At 42.5% G+C, this 21,969-nt stretch overlaps 1 protein-coding gene across 1 annotated transcript; it reads left to right on the top strand.

The window, feature by feature from the left end:
- Positions 1–19: 19 nt before the first annotated feature.
- Positions 20–3,238, top strand: T265_00808 (hypothetical protein; the record flags this gene model as incomplete). The annotated part of the gene is made up of 3 exons (XM_009164680.1): positions 20–52; positions 87–203; positions 3,197–3,238. The coding sequence occupies 3 exons, from the start codon at positions 20–22 to the stop codon at positions 3,236–3,238; spliced, it is 192 nt and encodes a 63-aa protein (XP_009162944.1).
- Positions 3,239–21,969: the final 18,731 nt, after the last annotated feature.

The following is a 21,969-nucleotide window of genomic DNA, read 5'->3' on the forward strand; positions in this document are numbered from 1 at the left end:
TACATAAAAATACCAATGTATGGTTTGGAAAATGAATACCATCAGTGATAAAGTAAGATAATTGCTTAAGTGTAACATTCTTTCAGGTGCCTACCTGCAGTGCCAACCAAAGGAAGCGCGATAGCTGGGATACTGCCAAGTTGCCCAAGATTAGACAGAGGAAGTCGAGAGAGAGAGGTCGGGTTCGAACCGCGGACTTCCCGGTCAGTAAATTTGCGCTCTAACTACTGAGCCATCTCACCAACAGTGGTGCCTACAGACAAGCTCATTTTCACTACCAGCCTCCCCCAGATTGAAGAAAGAGCTTTTGGTTCAGAATGACCGCAGCAAGCGGCCCACCAAAATACAAAGTAAGAGTAAAAGTGCAATCACTAGTGTTCCTCTAAGGCTCAAATGCCAGGGAATAAATCCACCATTTCTCAAGCTTGTTGTGCTTCCACAGCACAAGCGTCCGTTTCTTCTAATCTTATTCACAGCCCGGTCGCTTTGGCTGACATGAAAAAACAGAAAACATTTTTGTTCCATTATACGCCACCCACTGCAGCCATCATCAGAGTATACCAAATCACCACTGACAGTGCGTAAGTTTAACTCAAGTTATGCAGAACTTGCTCCTTCCTTGCGTGCAGTGAGTTCGTCCTTGTCGCTCAATGAGAACGTTTGGCGACTTCCAAGAGCATTTTTTCACCAGCTTGAATTCACAATACACGCCTCGGTCTTGAGTTCTCACAGGAGACCGTTTTGGAAAACAGTTGGTTAATAGTGTGCCACTCACAATGCGTAAACGAAATTATCGATTAGCGCAAAATTTATGCGAGCAAAGTTTTTTGTTGTTGCAAAATTAGGAATGCTTCATATTCTGACTTCATTATTGACTTAAGCAAATGATTGCTCACGCCCTTCGATTAAAAGTAAATAAAAGGCGAACAGTGCGTCTGAGAATCCATCGTTTCAGAAATTACTTATTCTTTTGCGATTAAGGAAGCAGTCTGATCCTAATTCGATGGCTCTTGTTTGCCATGTTTTTATCTTCCCTGTATAGAAGAATGCCCTAAAAAAGCTGCTTCAGTGTAAGGAAAGACGTGGGTCCCATATGAAGAAAGTGGCTGATATGGGATTCACTGTTGTCTTTCATCAGCAAATGCTAACCTCCAAATATTTTTGTCATTTTGATGTCTGCGATTAATCAGTATCGTAAACACACTGATACCCAACTAATTAATATCTATACCCGCTTGATGGTGGCGGGACTTCACAAGAATGTATTGGATGCATCTGAGTGAGCACGTTTGAACATCTTCCGCATGGTCATCGATACATGCCGTCGATGAGCTATAATAATCGCGATGATCGTGCTCGACGCCCTCTCCGTTTGGCGTGGTCCCGGCTGTAAAACCTACGCAGACGAGAGTGAAACAGGTGCAAGTTTTGCGGATTTCGCAACTACCCAAAACGAATCGCTTTTCCATTCACGTGTTTTGTCATATTAGACGCTGCTGGTCCTCTTCTTCACTTTTGTGCATGCTACCCAGTAGGATGTGGTAAGCCTGACATAAATCGCTCACCGTTTATCAAATATGTGGTTATTGACGAGATAGGTCACGTGCAATGGGTGCGTTGCTGGAATTTAAACGGACTGCATCGCTCGTACTCTCTAATAAAGTGGTGCATATGATCACCTCGGTATATCTTTTACTTACATTTCACTGCCGTGACTATCCTTTTATACACTGTTGTCTCCCAGTAGGTTTAGTCTGCGGCTTAAGGAAACAACAGTTATGGTCTTAGATACATACGCACACTAATGACTTCTCGCCAAACACTGGTAAAATAAATGTTCTGAAGACAAAATAAACCTATAGAGGAGAATGTTGGTAGCTCAGGTAGCGTAGATGGTGGTCGTTGAGGTGACATCATCATTGCATTATTGGGGAGCGTAATAGTGAGTAGCGGTGGGTTGGTAGTTGTGCCTCGATTGGTGATGAAACGTTTGCAATCAAATTGTCCAGCTCAGCGAACAAGCAAACGACCACCACAAACTAAACCGTGAAATTACACCAAAGTGTGGATGTAGTGTGATAGAATCTCACGCTCACTGATGGTTGTTAGCAGCACTTTTCGCTGGTTATACGGAGGGCTAAAATTGGGACCTCTGGAGTAGGAGGGGAAGGATCACGATCAGCATAAACTGTGAAGAGGCGAATGTTTCCACAAAATTTCGGGTCATCCAGTTCAAGGTAATACAAAAGTACTCCACAATTAGGTCAACTGTTTTTATTGGATGAATTGTTAGTCCGAGGTTCAGTACGTTTGTTACGCCAACTGTGGCGAAATGTCTGTCATCCTCTGAGCGGCGTAGTCAAAAATAAAGTGCCCGTATGGAATTTGCGGACCGCTGAATCCTAAAATTGGACAGAATACTGCATCTGCTAATACGGGGGAAGTTATTCGCGTGCGGTTTGTGTTGACTCGTTCAGAGGCTGTTTGCTGACCGCTGCATCACTTTCATTTTTCTGCACGAGGAGTTACTAGTTTATCATCTAAAACTGAAACGTTTTATTCTAACTCTTGAAGCACCCACCCCAGTTTACCTCATAAGTGGGACTTCTAGTCACAACACATGAGAGAGGTCGTCAGTGATTATAACATTGTTTCAGGGGTGACGATGATGGTACCATATTTAGTTGTTGCATATGGGACCAGTGGCTATGTGATCGAGTGATTTATCAAGGTGAGCATAGGCCTGTTCGCGAAGGTCGAAACGTCACACTATTACCGCAGTTTTGTTACGAGAGTATAAAGGCTGCAGAAATTGAATAATAACGGGAACCTGTTTGAAAGCAGATGATTAAAGCAAATGATAAGGTGTAAATATACCATAGGTGATCAGCAGACTTCTTGTGAGGAGAACAGTCAGTTACAGAGGTAATGCCACTGTTCAACAGTAGCCCGACTGTTGGTATTGAGTAAGACCAATCCAAGAGAAATTAGGTGTATTTTAATAATGGACTACGTGTGTCTGCAATTCCGATCGCAAGCAGAATCGCTTTCCTGTTAAATTCAGAGTCTGGCCAGGTTTAGCATTACGGTAAGCCTGATTAAAGGAGTTTATGATGTTTCCCAACCAGCCATCACGTCACAGTTACTCCCCATTTTGTAACGTCTTTCCGGTTTGCCAACTTTCATTAGCTTTTAGCCCAAGTTCGCGAAACGCATACGGCCTGTCTGGAAAGAATAGAAATTAGTGCCCAGGGCAGCCAAAACAGACACGTGCATACACACATGCATTAGCCGAAATAAGAAGCGTGAAACAAGGAAGCATTTTTCCCCGAGAACTGTTCAGAAAATGCAATCATCATTTTTCTAAAAGTTCTATAATATACTACCTGGTTAACATCCCCGCTATCAAATCATGCTCATCCACCCTGTACGTACCACTGGAATAGAATACCTGTGGATGTATCCCGCTCAGTTGTAATTGTAAAATTAGGGGAAGTCAGGAAGCTTGTTCTTCATTGAACAGTAGATAAGACCGACCGCACGCGTTTTGCAGAACGTTTCAAAATCCGTGGAGATGGTGCTGATGGGAGAATCAACCAAACCAAGTAATCGCAATAATTTTCGACCAAGCCTGCTATATGCACAACGGCCATTCCCTATTCCATTTGAACATCATCGTCATCATCGTCGGCAGCATGACATCAGTGCTTGACATCGATACTTCACTGCCGTACAACCATGACTTATTTGAAAGCCTTATTGTAAATAAGAGTAAAGGTGGACCGGGAGGGAATTAGTGCTAGCTTACCACAATCATTCCGAGGTGCCTACACCTCCAGACACTCACTCAGACAATCTGGATAGAAACTGACAGCAAGAATGCCACTGACATCGGTTGGCAGCCATATCTTGTAGTGTCTGTAACCAGGCGCAGCACCCAAGCGTTTCGTGATCTCTTTCATACTCCTCTGCCAAGTCAAGGGTTGGCCACCTCTCTGTTTACGCCACTCTGAATTAGGCATGGAAAACAGCACTCTCTTCGGCAAACGATGGTTCGGCATACGCAAAACATGTCCCAACCAACGCAGCTTCTGGTGCCGGACACATTCTTCAATGGAAGTACCCGTTGCACAACCAAAAACGCGCTTCTAACTGCCTCATTACGGATTCGCCGATTCCAACCCACGCGAGCTATGGTTCTGAGACAACGACTGTCGGACACAAGAGAACGTCTCATTTCTGTTGCTCGAATAGTCACACAGCCATACAACAAAACAGCTCATACTGTATCTTGATACACATGTCCTTTGAGATCCAGGGATATACTACTGTGACGCCATAGGTATCGCAAATTAGCAAATGCGACCCTAGCCTTGTAGATTCGTGTATTGACCTCATCTGTCACACTACAGTCAGAGCTAACACAACTTCCAAGATATGCAAAACGCTCCAGAACTTCCAGTACCTCTCCCTGGATTGTAACTGGCGTGTTCAGTGACTGCACGTCCACGAGCAGGACTTTACATTTTGTGGGTGGAAAGTGCATACTAAAGGACGGGATGACTTTGGTCAGTTCATCCAAGAATACTTGTACCTTTTCCTCCTCTTCGAAAAACGATGTCTTCTGCATATTCCAGATAGACAAGGTTTTCTCCACAGGCTATTTTGAACGACACTAGTTATAGAGTTTCAGACAGAAGATAACCGTTTTACCCCTCTTGAATTACATCAATTAGACCGAATCCCCAAAGTTGGATTGTTCTCATTTTCCCTATGAAATTAAATCAAGATTAACTGGTGATAATAGCTCTCATTTGTATGTAATAATTTATCCGGCCCGAAACGCTGACTCTCTTTGGGCTGAAACTGATGCAAATCTCCTCCTGATATTTTAACGTCGAACTGTTCAGAATGCATAACGGAGCAGTTGATTTTTATCTCAGACATACAAAACCAGTCACCAGCAACAGGACAGAGCGCAAACATGCCAGTTTCCATTCAAGCTGGAAAGCACGTGATGAACGACGGAAGTTGAGTAGTTTTTCTTGCGTTTAATGTTTTTCTGGTAGATTCCAGGTGATTCTTTTAGAAGACGGTTATAAATTCGAAAGAGGCTGCTGCTGTTGCGTGCCACAGGGCTGAAAGGGAACTCGTTTAGGTAAGTAGGTCACACCCGGACTGCCGACGCATAGCTGTCCATGCAAGCGTTAACAGGTAAAAGGGGACAGAGTGGCGCTCAGAAAACATCCATCGTGAAGAGCTTGGACGCTATCTTAACGTTAACCAACCTCAGTAACCCGCTGAGCTGTGCTGGGGAATGTTAATTCGACATTCACGGGGTGTGTCATACTGGACTACTTAACGGATGGAGGCCTGATAAACAGTCTGTTGGCTCTCCAGTTCGAGGAGTGAAGCAGCTGTGCCAGTTTGCCCTCAAAAGATGGGCTACCCAAGTAGTCTCTGACTGATAATTTGTGCCTTGCGGTCAGGTTTTCGGGTCAAGCCTTTGGTTGAGAACCTCATCGTTCGCCTGCCTAGAATCGGGTGCCCTGGGAACATCTCTGTGCACTTATAACCTTATTTGTACACAACAAATCATCTTCAGACCGGTGTGTTGTGATATCAGCCAGGTCCCCTTATTCTCTGCATCCAAGAGCGTGTAAAATGGTGCATATTACTGTACAGAAATTAATTTTCAGTTTCAAATTTCTATGAGCCGACGAATGTAGCCAGAATTTGATGCAACGACACGCATATTTTTGAGTTTGGAAATAGGAAACACAGCAGAATCATTACATTTAATTAAAGCGATCCTCTGAGGATATCGGTTCTTTAGGAAATCACCTTGTAAACTTCGTGTCATCCACTCGGTTCATCGCATTCTCTGACTTTTGTCAGAAATCCGCCTAAGTTGAGTAGTCAGATAACCGTACAGTTGTTCCCGCGACTCGAGGTATATGTACAGGCAACAACTATAAAGCGGACGTGTTCGGGCTTGAAGAAGCGGTCCACTGTGTGTTCGGTTATGAATGGGACATGGTAGGTTGAAAAGGCGGGACTCGACACCCTGTTGTTCGGTTTCAAATTCACACTCTCAACTTCCTAGCACTGAGCACTAGCAGGCTGGTATTTACAAAATGAATTCAAATGCTCTACCTAATATAATCGTCAAAACTTTCCGTTAGAGAGAAATGATCCACAACACAAGCAATCAAAAGAAATTCATCCGCGATATGCTTTCACTGATACGTAACCGTACATGAGGCGTGTCTCACAGACCATCCGGTTTCCAGTGCTTTTTGCTTGTGTCAAATTTCTTTACGAGTCTATTCACCACTGAATGGCCAGTTACTGTCAACTTTTCACTATTCTTACAGAAGATCTCATGCTTACCAAGTTGGGGGGGGGCATACGGTCGTAACAAGCAGCAGTTATGACACTGTCAAACATCCGCTGTCACTAAAAAATTCTGAAGGGGATCCAGCAACATCTGTTTACGCAGTAAGCAAAGGGCTTATATAGTTCTTAGGAAAAGGGAGTGTTCTGATCGATCCCAGCCATGCAAGCACAACGGTAGTCACAGTCAACATCTCAGTAACAACTATGGCAACAAAATCGTCCATCAGGTCAGAGTGAACATCAATGTCATTCGTATATCAGTGGGACCAAGTCTTGCGTCTAACCAGATTGTACCGACATTCACATCAGGTGCGAAGCTCGGTCAGGACATTAGATGTGTCACGGTTATGGACACACTACCTTTATGATTCGCCTATAGGTTTCACTGCTTGCTTTGTCTTCACCTGTGCGTACATCTACGCGGACAATGCAAAAATCTGTTGCCGAACGGTCAACTATACCCACCGGACCAGCAGGTTTTCGTTCCTAACATTCTTCCACAAATTTCCTTTACCTTAGATTCATCTTCGCCAGTTGCTCAACTATCATTAAATCTGTTACTTTGTGTTGCGTTTATTCTGTCAAATGGTTAGGTTCATTTCCCCCCTGTTTTTTACGTGCACTTTGAGATAAACGTTACCACACACTTTAGCCTTAAACTTTACACACTTCAAGCAGACCGTTAATACACTGGGTTTGTGGTCTGTCTGAATACGGCGCAGCCAACGTTAGCTTTAAAATCGATTGCACGATCAATTCGTGGCCACTGCAAGACTCGCTTCTGGACAGCTGTACATTTCTACTCTGTAGTCTCCAGAGTTTGTATTACACTGCAAAATTAGATACTAATGTTGACCAGAATCCTAGGGAAAGTTCAAGTTAAACTGAGGAGCACAATGAAGTTGGAGAGTGAATAAGTATTGCAATTGGTTCCTTTGGTTGGTTGGGTTTCTATCAGCTCTTTGTGTGCGCTGCGGCTTGACTTTATTGGGTACACTGTGTTCAGTGTTTAATGTACTAAATCCTGGAAGGCAGCTCATATGTCAGTTTTACTATCGTTGCGATCAAAGTACGCTGGCATTTGCGGTCAAAGGCACGGTTAACGGATCTCATGGTTAGCAGCGTACAACTACAAATCCAATGAGGAAAGGCGTTTTTGAGTGGTGACAGGACGAATGAAAAAAAAGCTTTGTGGCGACCGATGGTAGTAGAAGATTTTATTTTAAACTCCATGTTTGACAACAAATCAAATCAGATTACCACTCTCGTGGCTAGCGAAACACAACACGCTCATAGCGTAAAATTTAGGGCAGATGTTCCTGAAAAGCAATTACAAAGTAATAATTACAAGGTGGAAGCTACTGACCACAGTTTGTCGTCTTTTGTAAACGAAGGAAGTACCTGATAATGAGTACAACGACGGTGGCACGCGTATTTCCAGACGCTTGTTGCTGTACACTACCAAGAAAGCCTCGAATTTTGGATCTGTCCCTGGGATGCTTTACAGAGCTGGTTGGGCTGCTGGACCAGTACGGGCACTGAGTATGGTGAACTTTCTTTGGGATCAACAAATCCGATTAGTAGCTAGGTATTAGCCACATAATAAGAAGTCGGGTCGGCACTGTTTGAGGTGAGATCTGGGCGAAGAGTTCAGCCTTTCAGAACAAGGAACAATGCAAGGTGGTTGGACCTAACTTGTTAACAGATAATGCCTTGAAGACGGGAGAAAATCCATACGATTCTCCACCAGCCTGCTGGTCAGTTGCCGTGCATCGTGCCCATCCGAATCTCCGCATTCAACATTCGGAACTGCTTGGTGACCGGGCGGTGTTCCAGGCTACTGTTCAGCAAAGTGCTGTTCCAATTGGCAAGTTGTCCTCTGCTGCAAGAGGGCGTTTGGTAGCCTCGATCCTGGAATGTTCCATTCTGACACGGTGTCCATGAGCGATGTATCCGTTATGTGGGATGTGCGCAAAGCTGTTCATGAGATGATGCTTCTGGTATCTGCGAAATTCTTTCTTGTGTTGGTTGAGAAATTGGCAGCTGGTTTTGCTACTGTAGCTCAGTTCCACTCATGACACTCAAGAAGCAATATGGACCGCCTCTCTCCGGAAAACCCCGAATATCATGGGGACACGAACTAGCAAGCTGCAGCTGTTACAGGGGTGGTTACGGTATATTTCCTCCCTGGAAAAAAGTATCCAGCCATCTTCAAAATTAAGAATTTCAGCAGTTTACAAATTATGCGGTGACCGCTAGGTCCTCGTAAAAGTACTAAGTTCTTTACAAAAATAAAATATGTGCTCCGTAGCCCCTGGATACCAACCACTTGCGTAGTTGTTGGATGTTGGTAAACTTACTCGTTACTTTAGTGTTTACTGACGGAGATATCGGAACTTGGAATGTTTGCATTAATCTGCCATAGATGGATACCCAATACCACTTTTCGAGAGGCTAAATAACAAACTAAAGATAGACAGCGTCAACTTTTGTGCGAGGTGGAGTATGGTCCGTCTCACTTGTGGTGATATGATGGAGAATCCACTTTCTTATTCTTACTGGGATGGAGGAGGCCTTTGAGTTGCTTGACAATGGTATCCACAAAGATGGTGAGCCAAAGGCCGGTCCTGTACAACATGATTTCTGCACTTGTTGAAAGAGCTTTGATCAAGTCCAACACAGTTCAAGCGTCAAAACGCAACAACATAACCTCAGTCAGAAATCTTAAGATCTAGTTGGCGGCTTCTTTTTTGTGACAAGCAGAATAGTAAGTATACATCCATACCAAATGCTGTCAATAAATATGAGCAGGATTCAAAATGCTCCGACCAAAGAGGAGGGAGAAATCTGGTCTGAGCTCTATCAGAAAACACTTACACCAGTTAGCAATCAAACTGTTGTGTAGGTTGTGGAGAGTTTTCAGATGTTGGATTAAACACTACTAGGTAACTTGATCAAGTTTCTGAAAAGCATCCCTCAATAATGTCGGTTAGAAATAAATCCTTTGGAAGCTTGTGTTCACAGTAATTTTTTATACCCCCAGATTCGTGGGTATGTGATACTACATGGAGTCACTTCAAGCGCTCTTCTGCAAAAGTCTGCTGCCGACGAGGATATATACTCCTTTTATTTATTTAGTTTTAAGACGGACGACATAATGAGTTGAGTCGAGTCGAGTTTTCGAAATCTCGGTGATGGCGAAAAGTTCGTCAATCTGGACTAAGCAGGTATAGTAATCCCCATCACTAGAAGAAGAAAGATGCACGAGTGTTTTTGGTGAACTGATAAAATTCATCACGCCCGTGGACATCTTGCTTGCATGCATGCAAGCATGACTACGCAGCCACTGACCACGCCACTTACAATCCACGGAGAGACGCTCGAGCCTGAGGAGTCTGCTTAATACCTTGGAGTTATGCAGGTATCGAATGTGACAAATAAGGTCACTGCACGATTCCTCAGGGCTCAGATGGCATTTGTTAGTTTTAGAAAATCGATGGCGCCCAAGTGGTACATCTGTAACTCTTCAGAGACGAATTCATCAGACTAAGGCGTGAGCTGTTTGTCTTATGGTTGTGTGAAGGGGCTTCTATGAACAGCTGAACTAAAACTTCCTCAGGACTTCAGCAACCGCCATCCAGGAACCATGGCCCGCATAGAGTGATGGAAAGGAATCCAAAAATAGACAATTTGGAAACGAATTTTCAGTTGCGAACTGCGTCCATTCCAGAGTGATGCAGGCACAGACAGTAGCAGCATAAATGCCACATCATCTATAAAAGTACGCGAAAGGCAGTTTTTTGTAACTGCCCGGAAGGTAATTGTCAGGGCTGTTGTCGTCATGGCAACGAGGGAGAGTGATAGTCTGTGACATGGATTTAATGTTAACTTGACGGTGTACAACATTCTATACTTAAGCTTTCGCTCACCTATGGTACCCAACACACTCATAGTATGTTAGAACTACACCCCCATGTTTTATTCTTTTTATTCACAGAAGAGGTTTAGGATGAAGCATGTTTGTGTGACAGGGACTCGTCGGTGTCTAAAACAGTTGTGCTACTAATGGGGTGGTGATGTTGACAACTGATGGTCGATCTTCCTAAATGATGGTGTATATCTAAGCCACTGAGAACCTACTTAGAGTCAGACATGTCTGAAAGATAACTTGAAACTAGATGTTTGGCAGCCAATGGCGCTACTTCTTGCCCCCCAGCATCAGTTTGCAGGCTTGTTTCGTAAACCATGAGTATCCTGCCACTTGCAGAATAAAAGTAGGGTTCTGTGAAAAATTTTTTCCGAAGGCATCACCACGCACGAACACTGCTAAAAGCGGGGGTCTGTATTTGTTGTCTCTGTGCCTGAGGACTTGTCACCTCCGTGATGGATCACCTGGAAAGCCCTTCTCAGACTTTTAACTTGAAATAAATTGACCCACAAGGAATACACCGGTGAATCGAAGCCACGGCTGTTCATGCTCCACATTCCTTTATACTTTGTTCTAACGATGGATCAAGCTATGCTTAAATCAAGCTCACTTTAGTACAGTCAAATAAAAAAGCTGAAAACTTCTTGCCACTTTAGTTATAGAAATGTTGTTTTTGCATACTTCCGACGCCTAAGAGCGACTTGATAGCAGGCTGTTGTACTAGAGGATGGCCTTTATGTGGCCACTCAAGGAGCGGGGATTCGGTTCACTAATCTTCATATTCCACGTAGGGAAATCTTGAAATTATTTAGCTTGCTATCCATAGATTACGTATAACTGGTACATGTAAAAGTGAGCAACTGGCACAGTATCCCAGAAACATATCACCTCAGACGCATCGGCACTGGGAGATCAATCTGTCTGTTATAGCATATACTCAGCGAGTGAGTCGTAGTCCGTTGAGGAAGGAGAGTTCCTGCAATCTGGTTTCGAGCAGGCAGAATCACCGAGTCAATATTTGGGTGAAATTCAAAAACATCATCTTTACCAAGCACTTTCCTAAGTTCAAGTAAATGTTTTAGAAACTGCAGTACATGATGCTTGTATCACCCTCACTTGAGCTTTGTCAGTACAAACATTTCCACTTGACCCCATTGTCCAGACGGCATTTAATTAGCCTGAACGCATCACTACGACCTTAGCATCACATATACCCCGGCCTTGGTTCAAGCCATATATCTAGTTGGAATCCCATCCCATGAAAGTTGCTTAGCTTATCCTGTTAATTTTTGCTGTTTAATTAACACAGAGGTCTTGGAATATCCATCGAGATATCATGTGCCCAGTCGTGATTTAAAACTTCCGTCAAAGTGCGGTTACTTATCAGTGCTTCTGTTATAAGCAACTTGACATCCAAGTGAATGCAGAGGTCTTGGAATATCGATCGAGATATCATGTGCACAGTCGTGATTTACAACTTCCGTCATAGTGCGGTTACTTATCGGTGCTTGTGTTATAAGCAACTTGACATCCAAGTGAATCCCCAAGGAAAACATTTCTCCTTCTGGATACTGACCATGTTTGTCGATGTGTTACTGTCTGATGAACAGGAAACGTTTGACCGGTTATTTAACCCTGGGCTAACATGCTTGTTTCGCCAAACAAGCAGTCGGTGCATCTGACAATTTTATGTTTTGTGATCTTCGGTTCAAACCAGAAGAAACGATCCTATTGATCAACGCAAATAAACTGAATATAGATAATCATTTAGATTAATGTCTTTTCGGTACCTAGCTACCGTGCTACCTGAAGGAAGCATTCAAGCCAGAAGAAAGAATACTATTGATTAACGCAAATAAACTGAATATAGATAATCATTTAGATTAATGTCTTTTCGGTACCTAGCTACCGTGCTACCTGAAGGAAGCACGAGGGCTAGCATAATGCCGAAGCATAGACAGGGGAAGTCGAGGCAGAGGTCAGGCTTGAAGCGCGGATATTCTGGTCAGTAAATTTGCGCTCTAAACACTCAGTCATCTCGCAGGTTAGCCCGGACCGAGTGGCTAACGTGCATATGTGATATATCTTGGTAACAGCAAGATATATTTTTTTAATGAAGCCGATAGTCCAGTTACATTGGGTTGTGAATGCCATGCAAACTGCAAGCAACAACTGTCATGTGTTTGTTTTTTAAATGATGTTCTTTCCAAGAAATTTGCCGATGCATTCTGTATTGAAAGATCCGGAGCGATAGCCCTTGAACTTAGCACTCATGATATGATGAAAAGGTTTTGATGCAAGATGTCGTGAGGTATGGACGCAATTTTTCCAGTGCAGTGCTGCCTTGATTGTGGAAGATGGTTGTCCGTCTGACAGATGCTGGTTGCTCTTTCATCCTTGACGGTTAGCTTTTTGTTTTGGTAAGTTGACTGTAGTCGTTACTCAGTGAACAAACAGTCCTGAGAAAAGACGACGATCTGTCTGTTTCGGTGGTTCTCCAGAAGAGGTCACTGCACACTGCTGACATACGCATACCTCTATAACTAAATGAGTTCCATTTGAATACCTCCATTATGAGTGAGTCGACTACCTGGGAAAATTCTACCAGGCGAAAACAGTGGTCACTTAGGTGCACTAAGTTCAGGGTTTGTCACTGTCCCGTTGTAGGATGGTTTTTTGAATCTTGGCTGTTCAGTTTGAGTAACATGAACCCAAAATCTCCGTTTGGGGGGATAGAAACTGAGTATACTGGTAAAATGATGGTCAAACCTTACGATTAGGCAGAATTTGGATAGGTTTTAAGGCCCGATGCACACTGGGTACGTGTTGAATTTTACAACTGAAGGACTCAGCTAATCTTGGCGTGGGAACAACCGACATATGAAATCAAGTAGAGTAGAGTAAATTGGGGGTCGGTATTTTCCAACTTTTTCCAAAGTATACAAAGGATGCCCCATTGTGCCAGAAGATCTGAGGTTCTGCATGTCCTCATTCATTGATTCAGCATAGCCATCGACTATACGCACTCACCTTCGCGCGTAACGACGGGTGATATGAAAACAGATCTTTACTGATGTGCATCACGTTTGGGGAGCAACACCAACTTTGGCGACTAGAGAAAATGAGCCGCTGGTCTGCCATTACTAAGAATTACTCTTTGTGGTTGAACATGTATGAGTCGATGGACGGGGTCTAGATGGGCATACTTTAGCTTGAATAGGAGTTCTTTTGCACCCTCATTTTGTTGTTCATTCGGTGAACTAGTAACGCCTACAATGAGCCGAATCGTTAGTGTTCGACCCGGATGTCAAAACCGGAAATCGATCAGGTTTATCGATGTCACCTGAAAACTGCCCTCAGATCGTTCTCTCTCAGGTCACGTAGTAGACGTTCCGTTTCACCGCTAGTAAAATGCAGCTGAAATCAAATTTAACATGATTAGTGCCTCTACAGAAACTGAACGGAACTTGTAGGCCCGCTTATCTAAGGTCGAACTGAAGACTGCCACTGACAAACATATTGACGTTAATTCTTCAGATCCTTCGGTGACATATGATCAAAAGTTGAGAGTTTCTTTCCAGCCGAGATTCACTTATTTACCAGGGACCTGCAATCGTTGCATGTGTAAATACGTACTGCAGAAGGCATCTGAAAGGATGTAACAGATCAAGACCCTGCACTTTTATGTTTAGCGATGTTGGTGGAGGCATGCTATATATATCCCATTAACGAGCTAAAGGCAATCTCTGTTCCACACATTTTTTTAAAATGTCCGTTCAGTGGTCTAATCATTACATCGATCATTAGCAATTCAGCTCTGCCGGTTACTCATTAACTTTTATCCCAAATTCCGTCCAGGTAAACAACCTATAGAGAGTGAATTAACTGACGTTTCATCGTTTGTCTGTATGCAAACGATCATGAAGAGTTCTCAATAAAGGACATACTGTTTTCACTCGGTTTGATAGGCCAAAGCAGGATAGGCTGATCAATAAATGGTTGTTGATCCATTTAGCCGGGCGAGTTAGCAGTGTGTCTACTGCTGCACTGTATAGATTGTTAGGTTTGCTTGGTCACCTAGGTGATAGGTGTACTCATAAAACATTCTCTCCAACAAAACTTGTTGATGGAATCGTGTTACATTGCGTTGTGTGTGAACAAAATTAGTGACAGGCCGCCACACTAACGATTTCAGCTGAGAAAAGCCCCCAACAGTTAAACTGATTGTTTGCTCCGTACTTGAAAAGTGTACAACAATCAAGTAGAAAAAACACTGAATATGGTGTCAGAACAGATTTTATCTTGACAGTTTTTACTCTCCTCGAGTTGCCTTGAGGATAAAAGCAATCGGTTCTATTTTTGGGGGTGGCAAGGCTCTTGATACGTCCCAGTGACGTGTTTATTTATATGGAGTTTTTCACGCACGGATTCCAATGACGCGTAGATTTGAAGATGAATCCCCAAAAATAAAACAACCATCGTAGTTTATTCTGTCTTTTTGCGTTATTATTCCCCCGGACTAGCAAACCACTGAATTACGCTATGCTGCTCCAATCCAGAGCACTTTCTGATACAGTATTACTGTCAAGCACAACTGAGGAGATCGGTGCCAGTCGGTTCCGTACTGCCATTTCCCATAGTCCGTTAGGTCGTTTCAGGCCGTTCCTCTGCAGAAGTCACCGGAGTGAGAAATGGCCCCTTGTAAAGTAAGTATCAATGAATACTCATAAAGGGGCTACGATGTCAGATGGCGCGACAAGAATATAGGGATGCTTTATGGGAATTTCATCTTTTGAGTGTAAATTCCCAAATCTGCTCGCACCACCATCAGTCCATAGGTAACTAAGAAGAACAGTAGTTTTACAAGATGAGTGAGACTTCCATTTGAGAAGTCAGCGCCGAGAAGCAAGTCAACAGATGTGGCCACGTGATGTGAAATCCCTGAGCGAAGGATGAATGATGCAATTTACTGTCCGCTTGCGATGATATCTCACTACTACTTAGCCGCTGTTGGCCAAATGGTTAAGTTTCCGAACTACTGACTGGGAGGCCGCGGGTTCAGAACACCCTGGGTTTTTGTGAATTACGCCCCGCTGTTAATCCCTGATGAGGGGAAAACAGATACACACTGCTTCTTGGCGTTTCCGGCATAGTTGACTTCACTAACAGGACGACATCGCCGTTGAAAAGTTCCGAGTCTCACAACACCAAAATACTTATAGATTAGTTGTCCATTTAAAGCACATCGCTCTGTCACTTTGTAGCGAGTTACCTGAACAACCATTAACGACTCAGAAAATATATGCAATTGATTTGGATTCAGCTCGAGTTTTTGTGTGGTGACAACGTACCAGGCGGTACGTTTGTTGCTTCTTGGGGCAATACTGCAATTTTCAGCAGAAACTCCGTGCAAAGTTGCACGTTTGTGCAACTTTGTGCCTCTTATCATTGCTGGTCAAGGACAACCCAAATATGTGTTAAGCATGCCCGTATGAGTGTGCTGATCAGTAACAACAGAAGCAAAAACTCTAAGGAAATTCAGTTGAAATTAAAATTAAAAATGTGATTTAAAATCCTGACATAATTTTATCAAACTGCCTTCTAAGCACTTGAACTAGTGAGATCTATTTGGACTATCTATTTGGAGATCTATCTATACTCAGTTGGGTGTCTTAGGTTTCGCATTTTTTGTTTTTCGCAAAAATTGCTTGTCGCCTTTTGTTTGATGCGCGTTAAATCACAAATTTATGACAGTCATAAAATTGGAATATTCTCATTTTTGTTGAGATTATGTGAAGCGCCTATATTGCTGCCTCGACTGGAAAAAAACCTAGCCTTGAATGCGTGAGCTAACGATGGTTTCATTCATGTTCATTGTATATCTGACATGAGATTTCGCCCAGTTTGTTATCCCATTGTCCGACAATTACATATTCTTTCGGATCAAACATTTCGCTACTGTACTCGGCACACATTGAATACGGATGTCTACCATATGCATTCACGTGATTTAACGTCAACAGGCCAGTTGAGCCCATTGATCGCTTTATCGGTCGATCGCATTCAACCTAGAATTTCAGCTTGAATCACTCAGCTGTTACTGCCACGCCCATAGTTTTTTTTCGGCCTACTTAGTGCGCCTCTGTAGCACTTGATAAATATATTCTGAGTATTGAAATATCTTAGTGTCGTTCTGAATTTTGCTACTAAATTGGTTTTAAAAGTATGCTGACACTACAAGTGTAGAATGACTGTAGGTCTGGAAATCTTTTGCATTTTTGGGTCCACTTTTGTAGCAATGAATTTAGTTCATTTATCGGGACCGCACAATTAACCTTAACACAAAGTAAACGCTTGCAACAAGTATTCGAAGCTGAAAGTTTATTTTTTAGTTGAAGGTGATTGTTCCTAGAATTTACTCCCGAGATATTACTTATACGCTTGACGCTTTAAAGAGCACCGTTTTCCTATAGCGAAATTGTCAGAGTGCAGTTTCTGCAACTTTGTGTGGTGACAGCCATCAGCCCTGGGCTGTAGGGTAAATGTTTCGATCTACATGTGTACATATGTTGATATGTGAAAGCTATTCTGTGCTATTTGGACAACCCAATCGATACTGGAAATGATACTTGGTACTAGCGTAAAGATCAACTGGCTAAATTTGAATAAATTATTGATTTAGTTCAATATCCATGGAGCTACCTCGTAAAGGTTTGATGCACCCTTCAAAAGCTATTTTAATAGGAAAATTGGGAAAGCAATGTTTTTCATAAATTTTTTTCTGATTCTTGCACTTTTCAGGTACACTACTATAAGCTCTCAAGGAAATTTTCAGGAAGGACCAATTTTGAAGGCACACTCCTTTCTTATCACAATCTTCCTTCAATAAGTAAACCCTCTGGGCCGAATGAGACACCCTTTTTGGTTTTGCCAATGATTAATTTACTTCCTAAAAGGAACAACATAACGGCAATGCCCATGCTGTGGATCACCACTCTAATCATGACTGATACACTAGCTTCATCGCAAAACATTTCTTGACGTGACTTGTTCAACTACTAAACCATGGATAAGCACACGGCATTAAGACGGGTTAAAGTTGATTCATTCTTTAGAGTTGTGAAGTGAAGCTTAAAATGGCTGTTGGGTTTTAGCCAATTAAAGTTTCATCCTTGCTGTAGAATGATACGCCACTGTGGCAACCTGTCCCTTCTAACAGACGGGAAATGATTTATGATGACATCACAAGGAATGCTGACAGCTACTAGGAAGGCCTTGTATGTTACACAAGTATCTCTTAGACTCATATGCAAGAATATTGGATATCTTGAACAGTTCCTGCTGACGAGGTGTAAAACTCTGGTCTGCCATCAAGAAGGCTGTCCACACACCCGCATAAATAATGAAATTTCACCTCCTCATTGCATAAAGTTTTATGGGCCACTGGTCCATGATGGAACACTTCCACCCAGAAGATATTTTGGAGCAATCATGAAAGTGTTTCTTCTATTCGAAGAAGGGCCGTATTTCTACTTCAGCGAAGACCACCAATGAATTCTTCACTGCCGCGAAAGGCAGTTCATTGCAGTCCTACACTACAGGAGGTATGTACGATAGTGGAAAATTTATGACAGTTTTGTGCAACCTGTGTAAAACATTGCAAGCTACCAGATTTTGCAATGAAAATCTGTTGATTCTATTTTTTGAGGTCATATGTGATTATTCCGCTAGTTCTATTTGATCTTTTTACTGGCGAGCTTCTTATTGCCTCAGTTTTGCAGAGGTGATTCATTTATGCAAAGTACGTGCCTAAACTAAAAGTGGCCTCTTTAATGTGTGGGGTAATCTTTCCAAGTTTGACGGGTTTTTTACTCACTTGATTTTTGGAGCGAATGTGACAAGTCTAAAGGCGTACGGTTTTGCACTTTAAGGTTTGTACATTCATACCTGTTGGAATGACTTGCCGGATAAACGCGCAATTCAATAGATTTTGTGCGTGGCGCGTAAACCATCTAAAAAATCGACGCATCTAACAAGATATGAATATGCAAGGGAGAGACAAACTGCGCCGCGGAGCTATATTCAATTATTTACTAGTGATACTTGTTGCTTGAACGATGTTGCTCGAGCTGTTTGAACTCATTGTTGGACTGATGCCCACGAGGCTGAATATAATTTGTGGTGTGGAAACAACGAACACGATAGACTCTCCATGGATGAAACAAGACTGTGATGATAATCTGAACGCCTTGCTGAAGGAACAGATCAGCAGTATAGAAGAAGGCTCTTGAAGTTAGGGGGGCGAATCATGGTCGCAGAGGCTACACTAACAAGCGACCATACATTAAACCTTGTGGTTGGTATTAAGCAAGTCGTACAGTACAGCTCATCTTTCGGTGACCAATTCACACAAACAGAAACTGTGCGTACTGGCAGCCGGTCCATTTGATATTAGTATATGGTGTGGGGTTGCCCATAAGACCTCACGTAATTCGCAACTGATTTGCTTGAGAAAGTGCACCAGAGAAGTGGGGTGCATTTGATATAGTATATGGTGTGGGGTTGCCCATAAGACCTCACGTAATTCGCAACTGATTTGCTTGAGAAAGTGCACCAGAGAAGTGGGGTGAATGCCGTTCTGGATAGACTGGTAGGTTTTAGATTACTCGAAAGATATAACAACCGGATTCCAAATTGCTACGTCTCAGTGATCCTTTTACGGGAATGAGACCGATAGTTACTTGCGTACAGCCTCGGTAACAAAAGAACCTAATTTTTATGAAGAGAAAAAAATAATGACTCCAGACCTTCCAGTTTGAAACGAGCGTAAAGTTACAATATTTGACTTGAAAAATGTAATATGTTCACAAAGGCATAGTGACATGTTAGTGTGTACTGCTCATTGCCTATCACGCCAGAATTACTTTATAGCATTAAGGAACCTGAGAATCAAAGTTTGAAGCGGATGGACAGGCGAGTCTTTCATGTACGTGATATTATAAATACTATAGAAAAGGAAGTTTGAATCGCTGTTTATCCTCTACGCGAAATCAGTCCGCGTCGAAAAGCTACGAGAGTATTTACAGGTTTCCCATCCTGATTGGGAACGAAGAGCATTACGCATCTCATGGTTATCCAGAAAGCCTCGAATTCGCAACTGCTGGGCCAATAGCTGAGGTCCGAGCAGTTCGGTCGTGAACGGTTGATCAGCACTGTGGTTAACTCGCACGTGGACAGAATATAGCGCCGCTAATCCTCAAGTGGCAGAATTGTCATCGGTGGTAATCAGCTGACTATCTGCTGCAGTGGCTCTTTGGGTAAGTTCCGTATCTGTCGGTGCTTCCGTGTACCTTTGCAACACCAAATAGCTCTAAATCTGCTTAGCTCATTTTTCTGTCAACTCGTCGAGGCAATGACTACTATGAAGATTTGGAAAAGATAAATACTTTTTCGTCCGTGCATTGATCTCTGTTCGATTCCCTGATACACTTGATGTTGACACAAAAAATGAGCTCACGGATAGGTTTTTGTTGGTTTGCTTATACTTCAGAGATTAATAGAAATATGTTTGGCTACTTTATGGTCAGCGTAGAGTCAGGTGAAAGATTACTCTTTATCATGCCATACTCCACATTAACTTCATGGCTGAATCGATAATGGGTGGAGTCCATAATCACACTAGAAGGCATACGAGTAAAATTTTCACGGCCCCAAACTACCAGATCAAAGCGATTTTCGAGTTTGCAAAATAGACCGCAGTGTATTCACGAAATGAATTTAATGATGAAGTCATGGAAGCTTTAGCCGTACCGTAATTGTTACTCTGTTGGGGTTTTGACCATCACATTGATTTATCCGAATGGTCATCGACCCTCGCGGAGGACCTGTCAACAGCTATAAACATTCGGCATAATTAAAACCCGATGGCCTGGTAACTATCAGGTCTACCGAGAGAACCGATAATTATTCACATAAGACATCCTTGTCAGCTTGTTAGAATGAGCGGACAAGGTGCTAGACGAAATATCACACCTAAAATTGGGTTGAGTTAGCATTGGTAAAACGGAATTAAATAAAATCACAGAATCTTACAGTATTTTAGGACCATGGAGAGAGCATAATGAATTCGTCGCCGATGGTACATGCCACCTTCTAAACGGTTGTTTTAATAAAATGCCATTTCATCACTTGAAGTCCTTGTACTAAAGTGCCTGCGGAATCCAATAGGCAACTAAAAGAATGACCGATAAGAACATCGTGTGACTTTCGAGTAACCTGATACTATCTCATATTCCCCATTGCTTGTGGTTCTGAACGGCTGACGATTTCCTCAGTTCGTGGTGCAGTACACATAACCTTTCAGACATTGATAACCGGCTGATAGCAGTGCAATTTTACACCTACGAAAGTAATAGCTCACATTTACTTTTGTCGGTGAGCGTCAGAAGACAACCTGGCAGATAACAGTTTTATTGGTTAACCCACTAGCATTCTTTAAAAACGCTTGGAACCTTTGCTCTCGGATGTGAAATGGTGCATATGTTCATTGTGAATTCTTCCCCATAATTCAGATAATTGTTTCGAATTTGAATGGGTATACATCCTTCTTCCCCCAGAGTAACAGCGCGTCGAACTCATCACATTAACGCTGAAGAGCAGTCAAACAGCTCACCGATATCTCACATGATTACACGTATTTGATGTTGTTTTCGTTACTGAGTTACGGCGCTGGGGTACAACGATACCCGAGTATTACTCTCTTGCTAATCACACAGAATTGCAACGAACCTCACTGTTCCATGACTACAGCTTTAAATCCCCATGAAGTGTTACGTTAACCACAAAGTTCAGTAAATCTTAAAGTCGAACCACCCATCTCCTAAATATTCTTGAACTTTCCCGTGTCATTATGCGAGTTGCATTTGGAAGATTCAGTGCAAGGTGTCTATATATTTTATTCATACAAGGTTAACAAAACCACTCCATAATATACACTCTGTCCTCAGGCACTTTACGGTCATTTGGTTACGGCAACACACAATAAACTTGTCAGCCTTTCCCCATGACATGATACCACGATATTGCGGACCAAACCTTATATTCTTTAAACGGCTATCTAGAGTACATAAACTTAACACGTGGCGTTTCTGGGAATCACACGCATGCTATTTTACCTTCTTTAATTGGGAAGACAGCCCCTTAGTTGCTCCGATCGGTCTGCGTGTTTGTGGAATACATTGCTTTATGATGGACATGGTTTTCACGAAAGAATTGACTGACTGATTTATAAGCGGACATGGTTTTCACGAAAGAATTGACTGAATCTCGATTGGATCTCCCGTGTATGATACTCTTCAGCTCAGCGTGCTGCATAGTGGCTAATTTTATGGTTCAGTTGATACGATATTCGAGATAACATAATATATTTTTCTTAGTGAAATCACTCAGGAAAATTATTTAAGGAAATATACCACAGTATCTCAGATATCATACAAAATAAAGTATGAGGATGTCTTTGCACATCCCATTCGTGTGAAGAGCATCGTACACGAGAGACTCAGCCGGGATTTAGTTGAGTCTCCAGGGAAAACCATATTCGTATGAAGATGAGTGCATTTCGCCAAACAATTAAGATAGTTTAA

Source organism: Opisthorchis viverrini, assembly GCF_000715545.1.
Source record: "Opisthorchis viverrini unplaced genomic scaffold opera_v5_8, whole genome shotgun sequence".
Classification (NCBI taxonomy): domain Eukaryota; kingdom Metazoa; phylum Platyhelminthes; class Trematoda; order Opisthorchiida; family Opisthorchiidae; genus Opisthorchis; species Opisthorchis viverrini.